The sequence below is a fragment of the Somniosus microcephalus genome, chromosome 23 (genome assembly GCF_052327205.1).
Source record: "Somniosus microcephalus isolate GS21.2 chromosome 23, FLI_Smic_1.0, whole genome shotgun sequence".
NCBI lineage: Eukaryota > Metazoa > Chordata > Chondrichthyes > Squaliformes > Somniosidae > Somniosus > Somniosus microcephalus.
In genome coordinates this window covers 36198995-36209084 of record NC_141009.1, presented here as the reverse complement: position 1 = coordinate 36209084, position 10090 = coordinate 36198995, and the positions used below count along the sequence as shown (strand labels likewise).

Sequence of the window (10090 nt, the reverse complement as noted above, 5' to 3'; positions counted from 1 at the left end):
CACAGAAATATTTTTGAAAGAAAATTTATTAGTATGGTGTTTCTGACTACTCTTGATTTACATTTTCAAACAATTACATGAAATTCTAAAACACTAAGGTGCATCAATAAATCAACAGTATTATAAAAGCATTGGGGGAAAAACTGACGCCAATGCATTCTATGAAGAGCTCAAAATGAGTAATTTCTACATGAAAAAGACAGAAATCAAGTTCATAAAGCTATGAACCAAAAGTGTGCACCTGTACTGTTTAAAGTCATTTTCCTTCCAAGTACAGCATAAGCCACTGTTGTACAGGGTGCAATACAACTGAACCCTGTTAAAATCCATACAGTAGGAAAGATTCATTTTCAGGGAAAAAAATAGTACTAAGCATTTGAGAGTACTGAGGAAATTTAATTAGATTTTCAAAACAATTTTACACCTCTGCAGTTGCCACACCTCCCCCCAGATACACAAAAATGTGAATCATGGATTGTGAAAAATGAACATTCTTGTCCACAGTAGGGTGGGGAAGGAGAAGAAATCCAAAAACAATTAACTGGGACATACTGATGTACAAGATTTAGTACTGTTGCAAACTGAAACAGATGCCTATCACTATTATGACAATTGCAAGTTCAGGTCCCTGTACCCTCCTAAAACTGCTTGTGCAAAGTGTGCAAGGGGAACATTTTTACTTCAGAAAGATGACATACAAGCTGTTTTATATGAACAGCAGTAAAATTTTTTGCTATGAAATTTGGTAGTGAAAATCCAAAATCCTCAGTACTCGGGTTGCTCTTAAGTAATTAAAAAGATCAAATCACAAAATACATTAGAACTTAGGAAATGCAATTATATACAAACCATAGCGTATTAAATAGTTTTAAAAATGTGGTCATTTTTGGTAACATTTTATTGATTTACACCAATACTGACAGAAGTGATTTACACCAATACTGACAGAAGTAATTTTCTATCTCGGACGATCCTTTAGCAGGATAAGTTCCACTCGGAAGTAGTGGTGTTGTCGAGGGAGGAGTGAACAATTTTTGGCATAATATTTTCTTTCTTCTATTTCCAAGAACATGCGCTTTTCAAAGTGAGCATCTATTTCAAAACATACATCTAGCACAAACCCTTAATTCCGAAAAGGCAAATAGCTGTTCATTTCAGTAAGAAACATGTTGTAGGCTTGGTTCATAATCACATTTATTTTAATTAGAATAGTAAAGTAAAAATATTTGCATGATTTAAATAGTTAGTCCAGTAGGTAGAATCAAACTACATTTTGTTGGTAAGGCAATTAATTTGCTCCAGTGCATAAGACAACAATTGATAAGACCTAATTAAGCACATTTAAAAGTCATGATTGAGGGCCCTCAAAGTTAATGTCATAACAGGAGTGAAGATGCTGGGGAGAGCAGAACTTCTTTCCCTAGTTGTAACAATGTCAAACATAGAATGAAATGTATATAGTTAGTTAGACAAAATGTACATTACTAGAATCCCCACTGGATTTATAGTCCTCGATGAGGCAGCATGAGGGAAATGCTCCTGTTAAGATGAATATTAACTTTTAGTGTCCTAGATAGTACAAAAAAGGCACAATACTGATAATAGGTTAAAATTTTAAACAATATTCCCTCAGATAGATATGAGAGTGCAGTAAAACAGCTTGGCGTTTATAGGATACCATTTTCTCCCTTTTAAATGACTGGTGCAAATTTCATCCATTCTTTAATACCACAAACTTTCTTGTATAAGCAAAGACCCTTAGATTTTCTGGCTGTGGAAGGCATCATCCTCAGAGCTACTTCACTTCCTCCCTATAGGATATGAACTACATTTAAAAATATCAAGGGAGCAGGAAAGCTGAAGAGAATGGGATGAACGCACATACCATTCTGCAGTTGAACTCGACCCAAAAAGGGGGAAAACAGCATTTACACACAAGAGTAGATTTTCCTCTTCATTGCCAGGATTGAACACCTGATCGCAAAATTAGGCACAAACTGCTTGCCATTTTATTTTAATGGATTGAAAATAGTGAGAAGCTTGTATCCATTTTGTGATAAGGCCTCACCCTGCCAAGCTCTTACATCTGGCGTCGAAGAAGAAAATCTACTCCTTCACATTAGAGTTCTAACTACAGCGTCTTTCCCTCTTTGCCGCCACCTTTATTACCCAATGTATTTTGGGTGATATTTTAAAATCCAATTAAGGACATCTGCTTAGTTTGAAGACGTTTCAGAAAAACACTATCGCTGCAGATTAGTTCACATTCTCTTCTGCATTTTCTCTTGAGGCTTGAGACTGAACAGATGCGACAGTTATAAAAAGTCTAAGCACTTCGATATATATTTAAACACCTTTGGTCTTTAGTAAGAAACGCATTAGTATCACAAGTTAAAATGAGGAAGCCTTCACCCTAGGTTAGCTAAGTTGAGTAAATGTGACCAATTTAATTTTCCTGGGGCCTTCAAACCAAGTACTCAAGCATATGCCTGCAACAGTTTACTCAACACAGCAAATACACGACAGTTTAGCTCCTTAAGATAATCAAGAGCAGGGCCTGTGGAATTGTGCATATTTCACTTTCTACCATTTATGATAAGATCTACAAGTCCTGAGTTTTTCTAATAAAATTTGCATTAAAAAATTAGACTTCCTGTTTTGCAGTTATGATTTTAGATCAGCTGATCAGAAGGCAGCCACCAAGTGATTATTTCTTCATTACAGAACACATTAAAAAAAAATACACAAATTAACTGCCTCGGTTAAGTGGCCAGTGACACCAGCCCATTAGGCCCGTATCAACAGAGAGGCAAAACTTTCCTCCCTTTATTTGCTCTTGGGTCTCTCACGCTGTGCACCATCCCTGGTCAAGTACAGGCAAGTTAACCTGCATTCCAGCATCAGCCAATGCTGCTGGATAACTGGCTGCTAGAAAGTCTCCCCACCCCACCGCAGCCAATTTGCTTTCCTTCCCTGTGGGGTACAGACCAGTTTTTGCTTGGTGCCTCGGAACAACTTGTACAGCTCAAATGCAGAACTCAAATTTAACTTCAGTTACTCCATGGTGCAGTGCACTGGAATACCCATGTGCTCATTCCTATAATGCCCAAAGCACATCATCTATTCTAATCAGGCTAGTACAATGTACAAGATCTATGTGATAATTCAGAAAAATGGCATCTTCTGACATACTGCCAGAGTTATGAAGCATTATGGAAAAAGGCCAATTTTTAAAACACTGAACCGATTCACTGAATGTGAAAGCTTTGCTTGTTAATACATTAAAGATTTCATTAAGTAGATGGGTGTGATAACTTTGGGGATGGGGGAAAATTGTTCCACAGATTTCAATAATCTCCATGGAATTCAGCAAAATACTCTGCAAATTTCCAACTGACCCATGTGCTGAAACAAGCATGTGTTTAGTCAACCTGCACTCGGAATTAGTTAAAAAATATTTATAAATTTGTACCTATACATCAATAGAAGAATATATACATACAATAGAACAAAATGTCCGATACAGAGGTCAGGAGAGTTGGAACATATGCGCTAAACAGTAACAAGCAGCTCATAAATAAAAGTCATATCATAATTCCCTTCATTCATTTTTCTTCTTACAAAGTGTAAGAAAATCAATTTAAAATTACATCTCATAATATTTAAGTTTAAAATAAGATTTGTTCCAGCCTCATTTTTCAACCCCACCACCCCCCCCAAATTGAAATACACTTCGGTGAACAAACCTGTTGACAAAACTGTTAGCAGAATAAAATTCAGATCCCTTCTGTATTACACATGAATAGCAGCAGTATGAGAGCAAGCTTGATCACTAGTATCACCAGCTGCCTAGACTTTAATACAAATCACAGACTTGGTGTGTTTTGCTTCATTCTTTAAGAGTCTAGTGATGTGGTGGTTACCTTGAACTAAGCTCAGCAAGAGGACAACGTGGTGCTGGACAAATAAGCATAGTTTTCAGATTCAGCTCCTCTCCCTACTTCCACCCACCCCATCCCTGCAAAGAAGGTTCCCAGTAATTTCTACTAGTCCTGTCAGAGTCGAGCGTCCTCCCGTGCCCATCCCACACCCCCTCCCTTCATAAACCTATATCCTTTTGTAAACGAGTCATCCAGAGTACTGATGGGGGCTCCTGCCTCCAGCAAGAAAAGCAGCCTGCAGCCAGTACTCCTGGACCTATTGCAGCACATGGGTTCATCAGCAGTTTGGATGGGAATTGTCCCCATTAAGAGTAAATATGCAAATTCAGACTTCATGCAGTAATGTGAAAAATTCGTTCAACATGTTACTGGGAATCTTGCATCCATGTGCACAGTCCGATTTTTTAGCATTTAAAACTTTATGCCATTAATAAAAGGGAATCCAATTCCAGAGAAACCATCTACCTGCAAGAGGTCACTTGCTGCAGGCGCCTTGGTTCTGCCATTAAAGTATCCTTCCATACTAAACCTGTGCTTATGGAGGTTAAACAACATTATTTAGCACCTCTTGAAACTTAGCACAAAGTTTTAATCCTGAATGTCACAAATACTGTAGTAGAAAATTGCAATATGTTAAGTAAACATTCCAGTGAGTGGTTTGGCTTTGATCTGACTTCAATAAGGCTTAAGTTGTAATTACGAAATAACCATGCAGGATTTCAAACTTGCCATTTTTCTGTGCTAGTTTAAAGAGTGTGCCACAACTTTACCAAAACATACTAAAATTTATAAATACAGTATATATAGATATCTCTTTCTCTCGTGAAACAACATATTATAGAAACATAACACTTCAAAATGAAAGGATCCCTAACTCATTTTGGTTAGTATCGGTTCTTTAAAAAGGTCAGCTTACACAAGCTTAGCCACATAGCCTGTGATGCATGTAACTACTACATAGAGAAGTACAAAAAGTACTAAAGAGGGCTCAAACTTGATTAGAATTGGGATTGATTTTCTATCGCACAAAGACCGCCTGCAACAGGACCTTTCTCTCTACCTGAGCAACCAATATTAAAGGAGCAAGCATTATCATTGCACCTTGGTTCCTAAGGCTCAGAGTTGTCTAAACATAGCTTCCAGCTTGCTCTACAGAAACTAGACTGATTACAGAAACAGCCTTTCAATTCACAATTATAAAGTGGAGCTGTTTAACAAGAGTAAAACTGTATTTATTATTTATATACATGAAGCTGGAGGCATTTAACATTTATAGCTATGCCCTTCGAGGTTCATCATCCCAAAACTAAGGATCAATAAGAAAAGTGAACACATTATTACAGTAAAATAGTCAGTGTCTGAGTAAAGTCCAGCATGGGAGCAGTAAATAGGCAGACTGTGCAGAGAGCATTCCAAGCTGGAGAAGTATCTGTGGTCCTTGATAATGCATCGCAACAACAAAATCTCAGAACACATTTTCAGCAGTGCATCTGTAAAGTTTGGCTGTGTTTTCCAGTAAAACGTAACTAAAAGGCATTTCTGTACACGAACAGCACTACCTCTTGAAAGTTTGTTGCAGATTAATTCCCTGTGCTCATGCTGGAGTTAGCACTGCTGCAACTCTCCTCGTATGTTGGGGGAGGGTCTGTTAAAAGACAAAAAGCAAATTATATATCCATCAAATGTTTTTCTTGAGTAAGAAAGCTTATTGGTTTTCTCAATTGTTCAGAAACCTTTAAAATAAGAGAATGCCAACAGTTAAAGTAGGAAATCTATAACCAGAGTAGTATATGCTATTAAGTCAATGCTGCTAGTTTAGCTAAATATAATCAAAGGAAAAGATAAATAAGCTAGAAAGTGCTCTACATTTCTCAGGATTTACAAAAAAAAAAGCAGGCAACCTACCATATGGATAGGCCCATGAGCTATATTCAGGAGGTAAAATCAGAGGATTTTCAGCAAGATCTGCAACAACAGGTCCATCTGCATAGTAAGGGACTGTAGCACCAGTTGAAATACAAAGCATGGGGCCAGGAAGCTGCCCACTAGGATTGCTTTCAACGCCAGACGTGTAGCTAAAAGCATGAGGCGATAAAGTCTGCTGCTGAGAGTGGCTTTTGGTTGGAAGAATGATGCTGTCCATGGGCTGATAACCAGTAGCCCCAACATCTTCAGCTGGCGGAGCTGTGGGCATCACTGTGGCTAGGGCAGGCTGGGATTGCCTGGATGGAGTCAGTGGGGGACTGTTCACCGGAATATTTCCAATATAAATTGGCAAGCTGACCAAAATCTCTGGTGATCGGAAAGAAACCTGTCAAAACACAAACACAGTCTTGCTTTATTTCAGTTTTCCTACAATCTTTGAAAAGTTGAAACAATCTTATTGTACAAAATAAAGTAGAATTCTAAAGGTACAAACAAAAAAAATGACGATGAGAGATCAGATTCCCCTGATGGCCCAGAGGGCAAAGTACTACTTCCTGATGCAAAACTAAGTGACAGACAATAAGGTGCTACATTTATTCCCTGGTTTGTACCAAGCTGGCTGAATTCAGCCAGGGCAGCAGGTGAGACTCGGGGCCCAGGGTTAGCGAGGACAAGATGCAAAAAAAAAAAGCTAGTATTTTCACTCCTGATCTCTAACCAGTGACCCGTGCTGGAAAGACTGCATGTGCTGGCAACAGGATCACTTTCAGCTGGGATACTCTCCATAGTTAAACAGTATACCAACAGTCATTGTCTTGCTTTACACATGAAAAATGGTCCCTTGGACACAATACCAAATGGTTGCCTGCAGAACTGTATCTGAGCACATTGTAAGAAATCATGAATTGAAAGAAACTGAATTGTAAAAAAATAATGGTTTTATAAAAGAAATGGGTTTGTCAAGCTCAGCAGCCAGGATAAGCCGATGACACAGAAGGATTCCAATCATGTCAGATAAGGAGTTGCACAAAGAGCCGAAGTCGTTTACGAGGGCATAATGCAGAAACAGGCTTTCATGTAGACATAGCTAGGCCTGATAAGAAGTCGAGTAAGAAGCCTTATGATAAACAAACTATCTAGGAGAAAGGGCAAGACGTCCAAACATGAGGTAAGCAGAGGAATGACCTCATGAGTCTGGGAGGGGTTTGCCGTAGGTACCTATTCCTCTGTAATTGGACAAATAAATGGGTAAAAGTGATTAAACAATGACAGATTCAAGGTATCCACCGGCCCCCCAAAATAAAGTATATAAACGGGCAGCCGAAAGGGTAAAATAGGCAGCGAGGGGCAGAGCTTTCTCAGGGTGGATTCGCGCTAGCTTCGGCTTCACACCTCCACCAGCTCAGGAGACGACCAAAGAGGAAGAGACCACTGCCTCAGGTTGCAGGGATCCAAGATCACCATTCTGTCTTAACCCCCATCCGTCCGTCCGTTCTGGGGCCGGTCAACTGTTCTCATCTGTTATGGGTTGTATGTCTATTATGTTTATCCTGATTGCGTTTTGAATTTGATTATTTTTGAACTGCCTCTCCTTAATAAAATGACCTATGACTCCTAAGATCCTTTGGGTAATCTGTGTGTGACCTGTGATCCAAATCTTACAACATGTCAGAAGGAGGAGAAAGATGAATTATAGAGTACACGACTTTGCATGTGGTGGTATTCCTGCCCAATATAACCCTACTAGCACGAGTGAGGTATATTAAACAATGCTTCCTCACTCACGCTACCAGCAAGATTACACTAGCCAGGAACATCTGCACGCACCTTACCATACATTATATACAACTGTTGGATTTCACAGGAAATCAGAGGGTACGATGTTTCACAACTAAAGGGATGTGTTGCGGCACTGGTGATACTAAGTGAGAGGATAAGTAGTTTGGGGTTAGAGGGATCGAGTTTGTAACAATTTAGAAGATTGAATGGTAGTAGTTCAGGAGAATGGGGAAGTGACTAGTTGTGAAGGGGTGGTGAGTAGTTTGAGCAGAGTAGTGAAGGAGTAGGAAGGCAAGCGAGTAGCTGGGGGCAGGGAAAGATTATTAGCACTGTCAGCATTTGGAGAAGATGGAGATGGTGAATTCTCAGGGTGAGTGACAGCCTGTGTGACAATTAGGGAAGATGAGTAATTGGGGAGAAAATAGTATTGAGGAAAAGACTGGGTATGGGTGGTAATTAATAGAGCTGTACTCGGGGACAATGAGTTGAGAGGGTACTAAACCATGTAGATGGATAGTGGGCAGGGGAAGATAGTGGGGATTGCAGCATTAATGGGTGATTGGGTGGTAGGCAATGGGTACTGAGGAGACTATAGGCACTTAGGTGGTAACAGACAGCAGGGGCAAGTGGAGCAAGTGACTGGGGAAGAGTTCACGATGGGAGGAAAGTAACAGTAGCAGTTTGAAATAAATAAAGGGGCACAGTTGGCTGAAAATAAATTCATGGTTGTGGAAATAAACCAGGGCTACCCCCAGGCGGTGTTAGGGTTTATTGGTTTTGTTTGCGTGTGATAATAAAAGGCTGTTAGCGAGTCAATCTTTCAATTTTTAAAAATTCTAGCAGTGGGTCAGAGGCAAGAGGCTTAAAAAAAGATCAAAATGTATGCATAAAATATAAAGCCAATTTAAGTCAATAGCTTAAAACAAAAATAAAACTTACCCACAGGAAAATTGGGTAAACAAATTGGCGGGTGGATCTGACTGACATGCCACCGTGCAACTGCATGATAAACACTGAAAGCATTTTCAATGATTTGTTTACAGGGAGCTATACAGGTCAGTGATCAGATGAGCACTGGAAATCTTATTAGACACACAATGGCATTACTGGAATGCTTCACCCCTACCTGTGTATATTTTAACATGACAATCTCTATCAGAATGTTTGCACAAGATTTTTCGACCCACATACTGATTTGAACACTCTATAGATAAAGGTCAAATCAAAGCCACAAATTACATCCTCTGTGACTGTGATGCATTAACCTTCCTCATCCTTCTCGGGCTATCTGCAGCCTAGCACTTTTTTTTCCCCCATTCGTTCACGGGATGTGGACGTCGCTGGCAAGGCCAGCATTTAATGGCTATCCCTACTCGCCCTTGAGAAGGTGGTGGTGAGCCGCCTTCTTGAACCGCTGCAGTACTTCTTTGTAGTGGTTTGGTACAACCGAGTGGCTTGTTAGGTCATTTTAGAGGGCAGCTGGAGTCAACCACATTGCTGTGGATTTGGAGTCACATATACCAGACCGGGTATGGACGGCAGGTTTCCTTCCCTGAAGGACATTAGTGAACCAGATGGGTTTTTACAACAATCCGGTAGTTTCATGGTCACCATTACTGATACTAGTTTTTATATTCCAGATTTATTTAATTAACTGAACTTAAATTCCACAGCTGCCGTGGTGGGATTTGAACGCGTGTCTCTGGATCATTAGTCCAGGCCTCGGGATTACTAGCCCAGTAACAACCACTATGCTATCGTTCCCATCATCCTCCAATGTTTCGCCACTGTTGTCTAACCGAGTGGAATTGCCCTCACTTGGTTCAACTCTTACCTATCCAGTCATTGCCAGAGAATCTCCTGCAATGGTTTCTCTTGCAGTCCCCGCACCTCTGGAGTCCCCCAATGGTCTATCCTTGGCCCCCTCCTATTTCTCATCTATACGCTGCCCTCGGCAACATCATTCGAAGAGACGTTAGATTCCACATTTATGCTGATGATTCCCAGCTCTACTTCATCACCTCTCTCAACCCCTCCACTGACTTTGTTTTGTCAGGCTGTCTGCCCGATATCCAGTCTTGGATGAGCCAATATTTCCTCCAATTGAACACTGGAAAGACCAAAGCCATTGTCTTCGGTTCCTGCCATAAACTCCATTCCCTAACCACTGATTCCATCCCCCTTCCTGGCCACTATCCAAGGCTGAACCAGACTGTTTGCAACCTTGGCGTCCTATCTGACCCAGAGCTGAGCTTCTGACTCTATATCCTCTCCATCACAAAGACCACCTACTTCCACCTCTAATACAGCATGTATCCGCCCCTGCCTCAGCATATCCGTTGCTGAAATCCTCATTCATTCTTTCGTTACCTCCAGACTCGACTATTCAATGCTCACCTGCCAACTTCCACTCTACATAAACTTGAGTTTATCCAAAACTCTGC

The 10090-nt window shown here is 40.3% G+C and overlaps 1 protein-coding gene across 1 annotated transcript in view; it reads right to left on the bottom strand.

Moving 5' to 3' along the window:
- Window positions 1-926: 926 nt before the first annotated feature.
- LOC147101822 (arrestin domain-containing protein 1-like) overlaps window positions 927-10090 on the bottom strand; it is a 67349-nt gene continuing 58185 nt past the window's right edge. The window contains exons 7-8 of the mRNA XM_085965785.1: window positions 5847-6252; window positions 927-5586 (exon numbers count right to left, since the gene is read on the bottom strand). Of these exons, the coding sequence (XP_085821911.1) occupies window positions 5522-5586; window positions 5847-6252 (471 nt within the window). The 3' untranslated portion in view covers window positions 927-5521. The remainder of the gene's footprint in view (window positions 5587-5846; window positions 6253-10090) is intronic.